The sequence below is a fragment of the Aptenodytes forsteri genome, unplaced genomic scaffold (assembly GCF_000699145.1).
Source record: "Aptenodytes forsteri isolate BGI_AS27 unplaced genomic scaffold, ASM69914v1 Scaffold14, whole genome shotgun sequence".
Classification (NCBI taxonomy): Eukaryota; Metazoa; Chordata; class Aves; order Sphenisciformes; family Spheniscidae; genus Aptenodytes; species Aptenodytes forsteri.
In genome coordinates this window covers 1231016-1249751 of record NW_008794457.1, presented here as the reverse complement: position 1 = coordinate 1249751, position 18736 = coordinate 1231016, and the positions used below count along the sequence as shown (strand labels likewise).

Below are 18736 nucleotides of genomic sequence, written 5' to 3'. Positions count from 1 at the left end.
GCAAAATGTATGGGCTCTTTCCTCTTAAATAAGCTCACTGAAAAGACTCTCCATCTCTGCTGCGGTGAGCTTTGTGCTGCCTGTCCGTGTCACTTCTCAGTCACTCTGTGGTAAAGTATTTGCTAGCTTTTTTCCTTTCTCTTGTTTTTTTTGGGGTTTTTTGTTTTTTTTAAACTTAATCATCCTTTTTCACAAAGTGGGTTTTAGAGGAAAGTTTTATGCTTATTGCAGGAGTCACCAGAAGATACCATCAACTCACTGGATGTGATCCTGCAGCTTGCTGAAGATTTTCCATTTCCACTAATTTTAATAGCAGCAGATCTTCCTCAATTTTTTACAGATTTACACTCCTAGAAATTACCCAGCCAAGTTCTGAGAAAAAGTTTCTGATATTTCAGAGAACATGAGTCATTTGCTACACCTAAGACCATTATAGCAGAACACTAGGAATAAAAACCACTGAACGTATTTTGTCTTACCATTCTCCCAACCTTTTATTTCTGGCTTTTATCTTCAGCTCTCTTCCTACCAGTTACTGTACCTTATATCAATAGCTTAGTTCCACAATGACTGAATCTAAAAAGGAAAACAAAGCAGCAGGTTAACAGAAGATGATTTGGTAAATCAAGACTGAAAAAAACTAAAGAGACAAGCTTCCAGAATAAGGAGAGTGACCAAGGAAAGACCAAAGAACACCTGAAATCAACACCACAATTCCCATGTAATAGCTCAAGCTAGTCTTTACACACATGCTCGCTCAACAGGCTCCAACAACTCAAATGAGACACTGCGTCACTAAACAGCTCAATGCACTGTCACAATCCAATTAGCCAGGTAAAAAGTTGTGACGTCCAAACAACAGACCTAAGCTTTCTCAAATAACTGATGGGCAGCTCATCTAAAACACCGAAACAAGCAGAAATAAGATGGGGTATGCATTTGATACAACTGACACCTTATTCCAGTGAAAGGACTCAAAGGGTTGCTTGAGAGAAAGTAATTTAATGCCAACAGCCCAACTACCTGCAGCACAGGAGAAAGTCTCAGCCCAACCACAATACAACACTTTGCTATTCTGGGTCCCTTCCAAAAGCCTCACACTTAACCAGCAAAGCATTCTGCTTGAAGGTATAAACTCTTAACGTTCAGGAACATGATTTAAGAAAACTTCCAGTACAGTAAGGCTGATAAAACTCACCACATCAACACAAGAAGACTGAGAGACATAGCAGCCAATTAATGCAGTCCTACAACAGCATTAATCTTAATTGTAGAAGCATTAAAGACAACTTGCTGTAGATGTCAATGCAGACAATACAAACCCAGAGACAGATGTTTATATATTAGGATGGCTAGTGCCATTGCATGTTTTTCCAGCTGGGTTATTTATAATAAAGCTACTGTCACAAAGAGGCATTTGCCTGCCTCTCAGCCAATGTTAAAAAAAACAAACCCTGAACTGCATCAAGCTTCATGGACCAATTAACAGCAATATACTTATTTTTTGCCAGACAAGGCAGTCTCATTAAAAACTGTGGGACATTAAAAGCAATTGAAAAGTAGATTTAGTGCTGTAATATACAGTTCACTTGAGCAAAAAAAAAAAAATTTAAAAAATCAATAGAAACAACGAAGCCAAATGCTGTCAATAAATTTTTTGGCATTCATAAAATAATGAAAACATCAGCAGCTACGTTAGCGCAAGCAAAAAAACCACCCTGCAACACATTCAAACTATGAACTCAAGTCAATCCACATACACATCCCACTCCAAAATTGTCATGGCTTTGACACTTATGTATTAGCCACTTACTAAAATTGATACAGGAGTGGAAATCAAGCATTATGTTAAAATACGGGAGACATGTTTCTCCCGCATACCCTGTGAACCTTTGAAAGCTGAAGAGAAGGGTAAGCAAGAACTTCACCTAAGAGTCTACAGTTACGCAGTATTTCTGCCACTTAAAGCAAGAGAAAGATTTAAAAAAAAATAATGCATCCAACAGGGTTTATGGACAAACGGGCATTTTTTTCTTTTTTTTTTTCCCTGCTTGCAGTCAATACGTATGTCTATGTCAGTATTTAAGGACATTAGCAGATGCAAAGTAACTGCAGGAGTGCTTGGCCATTCTCCCTCCCCATCATGAAAGAGCCATATCGTTCTTCTGAAAAGCCTCCTAACTAAGCATAGTCAAAGATAAGGCAGTTTAACAGGTAGGCAGCCTTTGCTTTTCCTCCAGCAGGGCTTCCCTGCTAAAGAGATGAACATGGCATGAATGTAACTTTTTCTAAAGCAAATAGACATATATAAAACACAAAGTATAGCCTTTGCTAGCGCTGCTCTTAGTCACTATTCACTACAGTTGCTCCCAATCTCCTGGGCGTATCAGTAGCACCCCTAGACAGGCAACAAATCCAGAATATGAACAAGGTGCTATGTGCAATCTCTTCTCAAAGCTCCCCTCTCTCGGTTTAAAAGCACGCCAATTCTTGTTCTCCACACAGTGTGGCACTAGAATCAAGAAATCCTGACACAATTGGGAAAGCGGTAGGAAGGTGCTTGAAGAGTTCTGCATAGGGCCACGCACCCCCAAGAAAAGTTTGCTGGCTTGGTCTCAGCACTTCACAAACACGGCTATAAAGCCTGTGAACTCAAGGTGGTTCTAGGAGTTCAGCCATGGTACTACACTCAAGAGGCTCAGCTGGATCCAAACAGGCGAGCTGTGGATAAAGCCAAAGACCCGCAGGTTATCCAGAACTCAGGTTATATACAGAAACTGAAATTTCATAGTAGACTCTTGTCCATTTCTGTTGCTAATCGCCCACAGAAATAGAGAAGATTAATAGGGGTGGAGTTACTTAAGCATTCAATTATAAATAAAAGTTATACAAAAGCTTAAGAATCTTGCGTTGAATTCTTTAGGAACAGGTGAAAGAGGGAAACAACTTTATCCTCTTTTTTCTTTTAGAGATAAGCCTAGGAATGTGAAACTACTTGACAAAGCTCACAAAACTTTAAGGAACAGGCAGCATCCCCATGAATAACTTGGGCGAGGATATTTTCATGGTGCTATCACGTGCAAAACATGAAAGATTTACTACCAACAGCAGAAACTAGAAAGCTGGGATAAGTTTATTTTATTAATTTTCTCATGCTGGAAACGTAAAGCTTTCATTCACCTACTGCATTAAATTCCATATCCACTGGTTATGACTGCTACGCCCATCTCCAGCTGTTTTCTTGTCTCCTCCTTGCCACTTACAACACTGGCACTGAAAAAAATGTACTACTTAAACTTCTATCACAGCTTTAAATTAAAAAAAAAAGCCATCTCATTAATTCACTATTAAGCAATTACTTTGAGAAATATTCTAGCACCTTGGAGAAAGAAAGGAAAACCAAGAAACCTAGAACAGAAGAGTGACAGAACTTCATTGTGGATTAATAAATGCTTGTGCTCTTTCAATGTACAAGAAGGGGCCTGTCAATGTGAAGAGGTCCCAAGAAATATGTAAAAAAAGCTACAGGAATGACAACCGTATAGTTGTAGAAGGACGGTTTCCTTAAGTACTGACCCTGCAAAGGGATTGGATACAGGCAGCCAGCTTCGATAGTGTCTGGAGTCCAGCTGGCAGTTACCTAACCCAGGTGCCTGTGCCGGAAGGCTGGGCTCCCTAAATAGGGCAGGGAGAAGAGTACATTCTTCCAGAGTGTGACTCAAAGCTTTTGAGTGGATCCCTACACTAAATTACCATCTAGAGGAACCCACCTTTCTCCCCATTAACCACAAAGGAGACCAGATTCTTAACTTGCATAATGGTTTCATAATCCCTGTAAGACAGGAAAACACAGTGCTGCTGCCAAAAGAGCTGCTCTCACCTTTTCCCTTCCTTCACATTGACAGAATAATTCACTCACCATAATGAACTCGATCGAGAACTAATTGCAGCTGAAAACTAACGCAGGGAAAAACAGTTAATTATATTAGAACATGTTCAGCTCCTGATCCGAATCCCCCCATGAATGCTTGGGCAGACAGAGGTAAGGGAGCAGGTTAAGAGTGCCAGGGCCACCTTAAGCAGCAGTGCCAGCTTAAAGCTCTAAGCAAACCACAGCACCAAGAACCTTGTATCCCAGAAGCTAGGTGGCTACACTGAGCTGCGTCCCTCCGCTTTGTGCCATCCTGCCATCCACCGCATACACGCTCCAGTGAAGCTGCTTTCTCTCAAGCATCCTGCAACCCTCTGGGTCACAGCCAGTTTGTGGATGCCTTCCCGTTTAAAGTCAATAGCATTTAACTGTGATCAAACCCACACGCTATTTTATTCAGTTAGTTGTTGAGAACCAGAAGTTACCTTTTACTTACACTTATGTGAAGGCAGCACGCTTTGGGCCAGATGTTATCAAAAGTCATCTTTACCTTTTACCCTTATGAACTCCCAAGAGCACAGCCAAGCCATCTCCCTGGCTACAGGACATTCATTACCCACAGCTAGCTTGGTGTAGAATTAGAATCAAAATGCATCCTGTGACATTTTACAACTACCTCCAGCCTTTTTTTTTTTTTCTTCCTTTCTTTCCTTCCTCCTTTTCTTTTTTCCCTCTCCTTCTGTAACCTAAAAAAGTAATCTTCCTAGTTGCTGCTCCTGCCCAGGGATCTTAGCAGAGCTCTTTCAAACATTCATCATGTCCCAGGAAATAATTCAAAGTGGCAAGAACCTTCAGTCAGCACTGACCCTTATTTTTCAGTCAGCGAGTAGCACACACCTGTGGCTTTCTGCAATTACTCAGGATAATGTTACCCTGTTACTTTGGATCAGGAACTCAGGGGAAGACATGTGCAAGACGTGAAAATGGAGTATATATACAGGGTCCCCCAGCAAGACAGAAGGAAACTCAATTCCATATCTTTCCTCAGCTGTTTGCAGAACAAGCTCCCTCTTAATCCTTGCACCTGACAGTGGCAAAAGGCCCCCGAATCATGGCTCTTCCAGAAGTAATACTGCTAATTCTGCCGTAATAAGCTGTAGCCTACAATGGAGAGGAAAGCACAATACAATAATGTCAACTGCTTGAAAGAGTGAAGAAAAATAAATCACTGCAGTTACTGACAACAAATCCCACACATACTCAAGGCACTTATAACTAACTTTTAACTTGACATGGTAAGCCTTAATGAAGAAAGCAGTCTGGTAGAAGCATTTCAGCTTCATGTCTGGAAGTACGACTTCCTCCTCGTTTTTCCTGTAGATTTGGGGAATTAAAGTTTCATTGAGAAGGTAGTAGGGACAATTTTAGTAAATATTCTTGTTCTTAAACTTTGTTCCATTCTTTCTTAACTTATCCTTCCTATCTTTCTTTTAAATTTTAGTTTTAAATTTTCTCTATTTCTTCCAATAACTGCTAGTGCAGTCTCACTAGAGGACACTGGTTCTTTAGTCACACACAGAATTCTCTAGTGAAAGTGGGGAAATGTGAATTAAACATTTCCCTATCAACCATTTTTTGAGAAACATTTCCCTTTTTAATATATTAAGAAAGGTATTTTGTTTTGCTAACCTGACAGTTCATCTCAGAAGGACAAACATACCATTTTACCAGGTGTCAAAGACAGAATGATTTACACTTTAAAAGGAGCAGTCACAGAGGAATTCATTTCCAGCTGATGCTGGATCATAAAACTAATCAGTCCTCCCTTTTACAGTTCTTCATAATATATAAGTGATGAAAGAGCTCACAAAAGACCACTCGAACACTTGAAGGTAATCAATTGAGAACAACAGAAAACTATTTCAGGTTAAAACAGCCTGTAGAATCCACTGCCTCAAAAAGTAAAGTCTAATATTGTAGGTAGTTACTGGAAAGGGTTAATAGTTTTATCAACAAGTATTTGTGGTCATTTTCCCCCTCACACATTAACTTAGGCTATTAGCAAACTGCTAACAGCAAAAAAAGGTGCTTCTTCAAAATCGGTCAGACCAGAGCAGGATTCTTTGGCCATCCGATGCAGCGTTGCATGATATCAAGACAGCAACACCAGACACTACCACACCTGAAAAGAGACCAGTGCAACAAGTTTCATGGCATTCTGGAGACTTCATAATAAGCTACAAGTATTTGGATTTTGTTTTCCTCTAAGGCTTCATCTAGATGAAGAAGTAACCAAGAACAAACTTTTCTTGGATTTTTCAAAAAGGAACAGCTATTCCTTTTATCTTTGCACGAGTACTCATTAAGTAGCGATTCTCTGCCTAGACAAGGGAATTCATGCTTCAAATCAGAGGAGCAGGAAGCGTTCATCTCTGGGATGGTAACATGGGTCCTACCCCATGAACAACAGCTGCCCATGCAGTAACAATTAGTCACCTCACAAATTACACCCTGCTGCATATAAGGAAAACTAAAGTCAGTGCTAGTTAGCTTAATGTCAGGCTGTCAAATGTAGAGGTGTAGTTTACTGTCCTTGCAGCAGGGACAGGAAATTCCGGGAGAGTTTTGAGAACACTTATGGCAGAAGGGTGGTGGACAAGAAACTCCTGGAGCCTAAATTAAGTCATCCTTGCTTTTGAATCACAGATGGCAGAAAAGTTCATCTGAATTAATAAATGTTGGAACAGATGTAAACGGAATTAAACCCAGGTGAACCCTAGACAGTGGTCCTCATGCTGAGGTTTTAAGCAGTTTAATACATTTTATACACACACCCAATTAATTTGGACTCCTGTTTCAAATATTCTTACACACCAAGCCCTAGAAGTGCCTTTACGATCAACCTTCAAAGCAGATGAAGCAAAAAAGAAAACTCCCACAAAGCCACTTGACCTTGGGAGGAAAAAAACCTTTCCACCAGGAGTAAGGCCTCATTTTCAAATGCACTAACTGTCAAGAGAAGCCATCCCTGCCTTTAAACTGCCCACTCGTTCCCACCCACATCATCCCAACTATTCCTCGTGTTAGCGCAAGCATTTCTAAGACTGCAGCTAACTGGTCAGGAAACTAATCCAGGCCAGAACTCACCCAGCCAAAAAGATACTTATTTCCATCCAGACCAGGTCTCTGGTGTGCCCAAACACTCAGGCCAGCCAAAAGAGCAGCACGGCAAGAGGGTTTCTTCCAGCACAGTGTAAGCTTTAAGTGTTCAGGAAACTACTGCCTCGGCATGGAACGCATACCACACTTTAAAACCCCTTAATTTACATTTATTTTCTTGACGCTTCTGCACTTCTGCCTGGACTGATTTGTTCTCTTCATGCTGGCTATTCTTCATGCAGCTCCTGATGTCAGAACACACTCTGGAACAGAACAGATGAGTCGTACTAGTGAAACTACATAAAAGAGAAAGGGAAGAGGGAGAGAGAGGGGGGGGGGAAGCACTGTTTGAATGTTTAACATTTGTTTAACAGAAAAAGTGTAGTCACACATCTCTAAGAAGAATAGCATTGATAACTGCTTGAGGACCCCCTTCACTTATAAAAAAGCCTTAAACAAAACCAAGAGTATTTCAATCGGCTTTAATACTTTTTACTAGGAAGAATGAACTCATTTTACAAACTTCTCTCTCTCCCTCTTCTCAAACTCTTTAGCATTTATGGTTCTTACAACCTGAAACTCTGTATGCCTCATGTCAAATTAAGAACGTAATATGACATTTTATAGCTGGTTATGCCTACTTCAGATATCCTTTTCCTCCTGTGCTGTGGAATACCAAATCACAACACAAAAGCAGTTTTTATTGTTAAAGGGGTGTAAATTAGGGCAAATATAACCTGTTACATACTGTCAATGCAGCAAGTAACACTATCAATAAAGTAACAAAATCATCTCTAACAGACTTCTAACCTTGTTACTGTGAGGAAGAACAGCCTCAGCTCGTTGAAGAGTTGCAAAGCTAGCTTCGTTACCCTAATCAAGTAACGGCTTAAAATATTCACATTTACAGAACTAAAATATTTACAAGACAGAACATTATTTCTCATCTCTAATCCTTTTCAGTCCTCAGTGTGCATATATGCTAAAAACCCTGGGAACAGTAAGCAACTCCACAGGAGTAATTCTCAAGCGAGGCACATACTCTTGCTGCACTCAGTGATGTGGGCCAAGCAGTGTTGAATTTCACACTAGTTCTACGCCCTTTGAATTTAAGTACTTTTCCCCCCCCCGTCCCGGTTTTTCTGTCATTTATCTAGTACAAGGCACTCAAGTCTGGGTTCTGGCTGCATTTTCTTCTTGGCAAGTCTATTTTTAATTGTTTATCAGCTTCAAAGAGCACTACCGATAAGAAGTTTGTTGGAGCTGTGGATGCTCAGTGATAGTAAGTTTTTAAAAAAGCATTTGGAATTGGTATCTTTTCATTTCACACTTACTCTGCAAAAATCACATATGCTACGTACATTCACTGACCAGAAAAGGGGATGCTCAGAGGTTATGTGGGGTGTGCTCTACTGCTAAGGGCACATTAAGACTGCTGACGCAAGCTGCATCCTTGCCAGGTTCTGTGCTGATGAGAGCTTGCGCACAGCGGTAGGCATATAAAATAGTTACTGTTAGTAGCTGAGTTTTTATTCCTGACTTGTGACCCTGGAGAAGACTGCTATTTCCTAAAACTTAAAAACTTGTAAATTAACACAGAAAAGCCTTAAGAGTGAAGGACTTCTCCATTCAGAAGACACTTGATGCAAAGCGAACTGTATCATCTCAGAAGTTTTGTCACTGGATGAAACACACCAGGACTCTTCAATAGAGCACATTTAATTGAATGGAAGCATCCTTTTATTATTGCTATTCTTTTATCCTAACTTTGGTTTTCCTGAAATTTTGAATCAAGAAATAGTTTTCTTCCAATTTTCAAAACCTAATCTTTTGCTTGGCAAATGACATAACAGTGGAGAGATCTGTTTTGAATAAAGATTGTACCCAACCTCTTTGTAGGGGAAAAAGAGAAACAAAACAATAATAATTGTAGTTCTTTTCCACACTATAGACAACACAAATTCAGAATAGTTTACAGGGATATCTGCAGATCACAACTGATGCTAGGTTAATGCAAAGCACAACCATCACTCTTCTCTCTTCACAAGGTATTGACCCTGCTTAAGGAAATAGATTACTGGAGTTTTTTAAAGAGATGTTTTGAAGTAAGCAGCTCAGACACTGCTCAAGGAACATCAGCCTGCTAACGTGCAACCCAAGGAACAAAGTTTCCCAGCACTGCAAACGTACATACTTCAAAAATGCAAGGCATACTTGTTCTGATCCACTCCATGGTAATGTCCCAGAGGGACGAAAAGCTGCTCCTACCCTCCTTTACTGGAAAGATAGCCTACTTCTGTTACAGTAACCAGCATATTTTCTGGCATAAAATACCTTGCATGAATTTACATTCCAATCAGATCTTTGACATATGGGCAAGGTTTGATAAACCTGAAGGAAAACAGGGATAAGCTGGGATTTTAAGTGCTCCACATATCCATTTTTGAGTTTAGTACACTGACATACACTGAAAAGAGCCCATTAGAGGGCTGCCAAAATGATGAGGTGGCTAGAGCAAAAGACCTACAAGAGCAGACTGACACAGTTAGCTGTGAGAAGGCTAAGGGGAGATCTTGCTGCTACCTTCAACTACCTAACGGGAGAGCAAAGAGAAGATGAAACCACACTCAGAGGTACACAGTGAAAAGACAAGATGCAACAGGCAAGCTGCAACAATGAGAAGTGGTCAAACTTTGGAGCAGGTTGCTCAGAGACGTTGTGGAAACTCTAATCTTTCAGCTGTTGAAAATATTTGATAAATACAACCCTAAACCACCTCATCTAACTTCAAAGCTGGCCCTGTACTGAGCCAGGGGTTGAACCGGGGTACCACAAGAAGTCCCTTCCAACCCAAATTATTTTACCATTCTCTGGCACTATATAAGATGAAGGATATACTTAAACTTCAAACACAAAAACAGTGAGGTTTTTTTCATCTATGCAATTATAACCATGATGCTCTTAGGACAGAGAGATTTATTGGTCTCAGCATTCGCTTCCACACAAGTTCTAGAGGACCTGGAACACTTCTGCAAGATCTCAAACGCTGACCAGTTCTTTAGCTAACGTGCAGAAGTACAGTCATTCTCGGCAATCTACTAGTGACCTGCACTTTCAGAGCGGTGAATATACAAAGCCACCTAATATTTAAGAGAGCGGCATTAGAAGAGCACAGGCTTAGTGTATCATTATTTAGGAGACACAAAACCACATGTGACATGAAGTCAAAGAAGGGCTGTACAAAGACCAACATCAAACAGGTGTTTGATAGGTTGCACCTATCAAAGGACCACAATAAGTAAATCCAAACTAATAAAGAAGAAAAATCTATCTTTGAAGAAACGAGGACTACTGTGTGCTCTTTTCTCCAGAATCTTAACAAGAGGTTCTATCTTGAGTGCCAGAAGGTGGCTGAAGAGGCTCCCTGGCTGCCAGCACGGGACAGCCTGTTTGAAAAGGCAGCTCTGGGACAAGAACAAATGGTAAAACATCATACTAACAACTGCGCTGGATCAAGTACTTCTAACCAGGGAGAGCCAGACTGATAACAGAGCAGGACAAACATTCAATGCTATCTCCCTTCTTTGAATCTGGTGGAGCTGGAGAAAACATCCCTAAGGATTTGTTTGCACAAGCCACTCAAAGCAGATGTCTCCAAAAACATTACAGATGTCATGTCAGGTAAGTAAGACATCTGAATATTTGATAGTCTGCTCCATCATACTGTCATGGAAGCTGCCAAATTCTTCTTCATGTAGGTCAAAACGCTGGTAGAACAGGGAGAGGATGCAGCTGCTTCAACAGGACAAAACTATTTCCACACACACTACAGGAGCCAAGTATAAACTACTCTGGGCTCAAATAATGCTCTAGGAGGAGTCAACAGTGGTCATTCCTGAGCAGGAAGGAGAGGAGTGCATTAACATGGAAGGTAGGCAAGGATCAAGTAATCAATGAGTACCTTTTGAGTATTCAGTATTGCCACGGGAAGCGATAAATCTCTCTTCAAAGATCAGAAATGGCAGTAAGTTATATACTCAGCAGGAATGCTGGGTAACACTAACTTCTTCCATCCTCCAAAAAGAAAAGAAAAGAAAAAAGGTTTTAATAATCTGATAAGCTTTGACTGAAACTACTAGCCTTCAAAAATTTGATTTTTCCAACCTGTAATCTGAAAACTCCTGAAGTGCCTCTAAAGGATTCTCTCGCAGTACATACTTGGAAAGTAAGACTAAAGTTTATATTGCATCTCTGCTGCAAACAGTTTAGCACGTAGAAGAAAGCTACTGTTTTAAAATGTACTATTGTTACACTTATGTCAAGTACGTACAACCCAAAACAGGGGGACATTTTTAATTCAGTAGCATTTCCTGCTTTAATTTTAAATCTCTGGATGTTAAACATCATTTCAAGGAAACAGCTTTGCAAATTGAATACAAGGAGACAGAGAAACTACACAAGAAGGTGAAGTAATTGGCCAAAACTCACTACTGGTTCCACAGCAGTGAAAAGCTCTTCCAGGAGCCAGTCCAGAGCAACGATGTCTTTCATCATTGAACAATGGGAGAATTCAATTCCCTTGACAGTGATTTTAAACATAAAGCAAAGTTTATTGCTCTACTTCAAAAGAGGAAAAAAATGTTTACAAATATCCAAATGCTGCCATTAGTACTTGTGGTCTCAACTACCTTTTCAGAAAGCCTCTACTTACCCCAAAATATTTTGAGGCATGGTTCCACAAGGGCTTAAATCAAGCTCAGAGCTGCAGTTTTTCCACATCCGCTTACATCCAGTTGCCCCCCACCTTTTTTGGTGGGGAACAGATGGACGCACACAGGAAGCAAGTTCAGCTGACCAACTCATCGCCCGGCAATGCAATTTCCAGCACACAAATGGAAGGAGATGGGGTCACAACAGTCCTGATGCAAGCCAACTTAATTTTCCAGGGAAGCCATGACTTCCCTAAATGCGCCGCTGTTATTCCCAACATAGCAAGAGCTATAGATTCACTTGTACAGCTTTTATCAATAGGTTGGGAAAAAAAGAAAAACAAATTCCTTTCTCCAACAGTAACATAAAAAAAAAGATGCCCTGCAAGGACAGATCAGCGTCCATTTAGTCCAGCAGCCTGTCTCCAAAAGCTCAAGCAGGATACGCTGCATAGGGATAGCAGTCAGTCATGTCTGTGGTTTACCACCCTCATCCCAACACCCAGCCATGGGATTAGGGATCTCAGCCTTTGGACACGCTGATCCCCTTCTGAACCTACAGTGTCTCCACTGTCTCTTACCAAAATAGGTTTTCCATCAATTGTGGTGTATTTTCCCCATTTCTTCCTCCTACAAGGAGGCTCACCACAAAACTCACTGCATCTACCTAAAAAGTTGGCCTTGTGCGAGTCCTAGGAACCACACCACAGAACAGCAATCAGACTGGACACAGACTGAATTTCTGCAAAGAACACAAGTGGTAGCAGCAGAGCTACCCTATTTGCCTTCTTACAAACAGCCAGGAGGAACCAGAATTGCCAAACTCAAGCATCAGGTGCTTCTGTTGAAATCACCATCCAGAGGAGCACGTGGATTATATGCAAATTAGCTCTGCAGCTGAGACAGTTCTCAAGCTTACATTTCCCCCTTCCCACCTTTAACATATGTAATACATGAAAAGTACTTTTAGCTTTCAGCAATCTCCACCTTGAGATGCTTAATCCACCGTCAGGCTACTCGCTGTAACATTCTGGAGAGCTCAAAGTGTCAAACACTTGTGTCAAGTCTCCACACGTGATGCATTATCATAGCTCAAAATTATTAAGTGTTGTTTACTACTTCTTCCACAGCTTCACTCTCCCTAGTTTCATTCCTGATTAATTCAGTATTTTACTCAGCATCCACTTTAAAACAAGGATCACTGCATTGTAAAATAATTTCACACAATACACATAAATGCAATATATAAAATATGATTCAGTAAACAATTTTATATAACAAAATAAATAATTTTACTAAGCTCTATTTTCTGAAGTGGATTCAATAAAAATCACCGTGCTTCTCCCTCACTGAGCATTTCCCATGCTATGAACTGGGAAGGAAGAACCCCTTTAGTGATACAAGCTTGGGAATGACTGCACAGCAGTGCTGCTGACAAGGTCCTAGGCCTTCTTGGTAGACAGCAAGAGGAACACGAGCCAGCAGTGTGCCCTGGCAGCAAAGAAGTAACATTTATCCTACCAACAGCTCGCTAATACTATAGTCACAGATAAGGATTTTTTACAGTCACAAGTTTGGACTAAATATATGGGACACTATTTTGACACACCTCCAATATATATCAGTACCTGCTTACTTTCTCCTGCTCAGAAGATTCTACTGGCTTGATCATGTTCTAGATTTCTAAGGAAAAGTCCTAAACCTATCTCTGTTCAAAAAAGAGGGAAACTGGTGAAAGAGAAAGAAGCTGCTCCCCAGCTTTTTTCTTTAGCATGATCACCTCTCTGATCACAGAGTCTGACCTCTTGTGAATTACAGTTCTCTAAATGTATATGAAACAAAAGAAGTTCAGTACCTTGCAGCTGGCTGAAGCAAGTTTCAGAATTTTTTCCACAATCTTGATTCAAAGATGTTAAGAAATTAAGAAATGCACGACTGCTCTTCATATCATAATCCAATGGTTAATCACCTTCACTGTGAAAAACTAAGTCTTTTAATTTGAACTTATCTGGCTACAAATTCTTGTTGTGTTTGTCAGCAAGATTAAAAAAAGCTCACTAATACCCAGAATTATCTTGCCAGGGAGATATCTGAGGACTCTAATCAAGCCACCTCTCAGTTTTGCCGAGAAGCTGCACAGTAAACTCTTAACACTTCACTGCACGGCATTACTTCTTAGCTCTCCAACAAATTGGAGATTAATCCCCCTTGCAGCCAGTAATTTTTTTGTTTGTTTTTTAAGTGCTGATGCCAGAACCGGACATAGTATTTTGGTAATGACTTCAACCCACCCCACACAGGCAAGAATGTATCTCTACTCATCCCATTAATGCATCTGAGAACCACATTAGCTTCTTTGTCACAGCATCACCTTGGAAACTCATGTTTAAGCTGTTAACCCACTATGACTCCAAAATGCAGTTCAGCCACTGCTTTCTAGGATACCATGTGGCTTGATTTAAATTCAGCTGAACTGCCTTGTTCCCAGGTGTATAGCTTTACATACAGCAGCCTTAGCATACGCATCTGAATGGATCCACTTCACCTGACAATCATGATGGCTGCCTTAGTGCTATGTGCCTTTCCATGAACCGCAATTTTATCACGCAAAAGTTTTAAATCAACAGACATTTTGCACCGATAAAATCAGTAATGAAAACAAATTGTGACAAGCAATTACCAGTTTTTGCTGAACATCCATGGAAACTATTCAGTCTTGTGCACCCCCGGACTGTTCCTGAACTATCCTGGCCTGAATGGCATTCAGTACTAATTTTTATATTCTGTAAGGTCCTCAACATCAAGAGAGATACCTTTAACAAAGTCAAATAATAAATTTAACAAGCTCTAGTTTCCTTAAAGCCTTATTTACTAGGATTAGTTACATCCTTTTCTCTCCTTGTTAACTAAATTCTGTACTAAGAGTAAATGGGAGAACTGGTAATAATGTAAACTATATATGTATTAACATCATGCAGTGCTAGTCAAATATCCAAGGTAGCCCAGGTGTCTCTGCATGGCACTACATTACTAGCTGCCATGTTCATCCACTCCATCTCCTTTTAATACCGATACATCAGCACTTCTCCAACCTCCTGGAATTTCCCTCGTGTTCCAAAGTGCATCAACTACGCAATACTCCTTCCATTACTACAGCTAGGGATATTCCAGTGTTAAAAGTGGAAAAAAAAAATACACTGGCCAAGGCAAACATCTCTCTCACCTCCCAATGTACTTTGGTGGTGGTTTTTTGGGTGTTTTTTGTTTTATGTTTTGCCTTGTGTTTGTTTTTTGTTTTCATTTATAAAAAAAAAAAACCCAACCACACAACAGAGGAATTTCAGAAGCTTTCAGAACAGCAACCTAATTCCAAATACCTGAAAGAGGGAATAAGGATTACTTTGATACCCCAATTAAGGCAAGTAATATTCTTTATATAGTTGGACCAAGCTACTTTCTCCTCTACTTTACAGATAGCTACTTTACCTGCTGACGTTTGAGAGACAGACAAGCTTCTAATCATGATGCATATTAATAAAGACAAAGGTGTATTTCACGCTCCAAACAATCTGTGATTTGGCTTCTGTTTTGTTAGAATTTGGCAAGTTCAATGATGTCAACAGAAATTTTTAGATTCTGGGGAAAAAAAGAAGAGAGGTAAAATAAGATTTTCAATATAAGCTGAACTTAACTCACAATCTCCTTACTCAGCCTTTACATTTGAGTGAAGCTTTTCAGTGAAACGCATGAAGCTTTAGAAACGTCATGGGTTTGTTTCTATGGCAGAGAAATAAGACAATGCTGATAGCTGACTGACAAAACAATATGTATTTGGGCACACTACCTGAACTACGGGGTGTAAAGAAAATACCCTGTAGCATAGCTTGCTTCACTGCTACCAGTACAGTAGCCCTCCCCTGTGTTACCTGGTCAGCACATCCTAACTGATCACTGCACTTCTTGTGCTTTTAAATGCTTTTAAACATACCTGGCCTCACCTCTTAATATCAACTCCATACAGCACACTGAAATCCTCAGGTAGCTGACAGTAACAAGTGGGAGGGCTGGAACTGAAGAGTCTCTATAAACAAACCTTCACATAAGAAATGCAACTGTAAACATCTATGACTCACGACTTCGTCTGTAGGGATAGTTAAAGAATAATTCTTCAGGAATCCATTCTATCACAGATCTCCCCTAAGTAACGCATGTTAACTGCACCGTTCTTGAGAGCTGTCTCTGTACTACTTCTGCATTTTCACCTGTTAAAAACCATATTGGAAAGACGTTAAGACTTGATAGCTTCCAGGTTTTTATAATACTAAATGAGGGAAACTTCACTTTAGCTTTAATTTATATCAGACACCAAAATTGAGTTGTCCAGTATACAGCTACCTGAATGTTAACACGACCTGAAACATAAAACACCCTACCCACCCACCCACCATTCTACTCTTCAAGGTTATTTTTGTTAATCAGAAAATACTGAGATCACTCAGGTGAGCAGCTATTTCGTTTTCTTATGCTTATTCTAGACAGATATTAAATATCTCATTTAATTCCTGAAGAATGATAGACTACTGGAAAAAAGTGGGAGGAGCAGCAGAACGGGGTGTTTTAAATGAAATTCAAATATCCTTCAGTACAAAAAAAGCAGCATCTTCAGTTACAGTCAGGATAGGACAAAGATTCTTTCTAAGTTTCAGCAAAAAAACTGAAAAAAACAAAAGCCATGTTCTGAACCATTTTTATGGGCAGTAAACATAACAAAAAAAGGAAATTTCCCAGATCTGTGTGCATCTCTAAGACCATGTAGCATTGCAGAGGAGTAGGGCTTGATACTGTATTGAAATTTCAAGGTTTAGTACAACAAAGACTGAACTGGGCATCTGAACTACAGCCAAATGGATGAACAGAGGTTTAAAGTTAAGCAAACAAATCAGTACAGTTCAGTAAGTTAACACAAACAAAACAGCCACCGAGTCAAAGCTTTGGTTTCTTTCAGCTCCACTGCAGAAGCTGAAGACTGGCAGTTCAGTCAGCGCAGGTAGCAGCGGTGGCTGTTCCTTATTACATGTATTTCTAGAGCACGTACAAGCACAGGAAGAAGCAATATTTGTGATCCTAATGCTCTATTACTCCCTCAAGCATTCCCTCTCTGGTAAAGAAGAGGTAAGAGAAGCAAGAATTGCCAGAATGGGTGAATCAGCCAGTTTTTATGCAAATATAATCAATATATATAAAATATATCTGAAATAGCTAATGTACAGAAAATTGTTCAGACAGAGCAGGAAGAGCTACCCAGAGTTCAAAGCTCAACACCTGCTTGCTGTTACAAGTGATCTACCAAAGTATGAGGGATAAGGACAAGGAATAGGCTGGCTCTTATCAGAGAGGAGATAAACCTAATAATGCTCAACATCTGACTTCCGAAAATCTTCATTAGAAAAGCAGGAGTTCTTGGACACTAAGGGGAAGAGAAGAAATTAAGTTCCGTAGTAGGCTCTATACAGAAATTCCTAAGCAAGTTAGTAATCACATATAATTAGATTTTTCAGGTAAATGCTGAATAAACACAAGAATAACACGGGTCAGCTTCTGGCATTTTCAAGACAACAGCAATGGTACCGCATCAGGCAGGTATCAACCTGCAGCCACAAGAGCTGGTAATGAGACACACAAATTCGCTACGGTTCATATTCAAGATACAGCCTGCTAATACGAAAAGCTGGTCTTGAAATAGGTCTTTCCCTCAATAACGCTGCAGGCACGAGTTGCCAGCAAACTTAACGCTGTAGTGACAGCTCCTCAAGCTCTGTCCGAATTAGACAAGACTTGCTGTATTATTTCAGTTGTAGAGCCACTTGAGGGTATAGGAACTCAAATTTTGCACCTTTTGCTCAGACGTTATTCCTCAAAAATATCCCACAAAGCATCAAGAGTATTAACGAAGCCATTCTGTGCACCCTAATAACCTGTCTCATGGATACTATAAGCACAGAGGACTTTAAAATTGAGCTAGCCCTATACATCCAGAAGAAAAGCAAAATGGAAGTAAAAAAAATAAAAAATCTATCAGCCTAAAAAAAGAAAGCATTGCTTTGCCCTTATGCTCAAATTGCTCCTTCCTTCAGTCCTCATGACGTCTTCTGTACTAAAGTAACATGTTAGGTACGGCTTAAGTAAGAACAACAGCTTGAATACAATATGGAGCTATTTCTTACACCCAACAGACTCCTGCAAATTCAACAGGCTCTGCACAAGCAGAATAAACTGGAGAACTTGAGAAAATATTTACACACTTCCTCCACTGAAATAAAAAACACATATACTGGAAGCGGTAAACAGTATTTCAGATGCTTCTAATAACACCTCTGGAGTGTATTGCCAGGATTCAATAACTGGCAGGAGGTGAGGAACAGCCATGCATTTATTTAAGGGGGAGGAAAGACTGGGTAAAAAAATAGGAAGTCACAAACAGGAAAGCGAGCTCATTCTCACTAGCAGGCAAGTCCTGGGGATTACACCGAACAGAAAAGGATGCATACAACATGACAAAACCCCCGTATCAAAGTCATTTCACAAAGCTAAGGCAAGGCCAAACCTGATACCGTATAAATACATTTACTAAAGAAATTTAAAGTTGATGTAGAGAACAAAACGCAAGCCGTTTGGACACGGAACATGTGCGATTTCCTCTTCTGCATCACAAAAAGAATCGGGTTTTGTGCTTCTCCCACCCCCCCGCCTCCCGCAGAACAAGCCCATGCAAGAGAGGGAATAAAACCGTGGTTTGTGATGGGCTTTCGGGCTCCATCCCTAAGCAAGAGCCCGGCCGCCGGGGGGCGGCCGCCCTGAAGCGTGCCTCGGGAGGCCCGCAGCCCGGGCCAAGTCGAAGCAAGTGACACAACTTGTCGCGGAGTCGGCGGCAGCCCAGGTGCGCCCCTGCTCCCGACCACGCCGCGGCGGCCTGAAGCCCCGCGGGGGCCCCGGGCCC

General features: G+C 40.5%; 1 protein-coding gene across 7 annotated transcripts in view; it reads right to left on the bottom strand.

Annotated features, from left to right (window-relative positions):
* CTCF (CCCTC-binding factor) overlaps positions 1-15789 on the bottom strand; it is a 33442-nt gene extending 17653 nt beyond the window's left edge. For 2 of the 7 annotated variants that reach the window (XM_009290764.2, XM_009290766.2), the window contains exons 1-4: positions 15738-15789; positions 15226-15375; positions 10992-11104; positions 7199-7293 (exon numbers count right to left, since the gene is read on the bottom strand). In XM_009290764.2, the coding sequence (XP_009289039.1) occupies positions 7199-7252 (54 nt within the window). In that variant the 5' untranslated portion in view covers positions 7253-7293; positions 10992-11104; positions 15226-15375; positions 15738-15789. Of the gene's footprint in view, positions 1-479; positions 554-7018; positions 7159-7198; positions 7294-10991; positions 11105-15225; positions 15376-15737 lie in introns of those variants that run through there. The other 5 variants (XM_009290768.2, XM_009290769.2, XM_009290771.2 and 2 more) reach the window with 3 other exon arrangements.
* Between the last annotated feature and the right edge of the window lie 2947 nt (positions 15790-18736).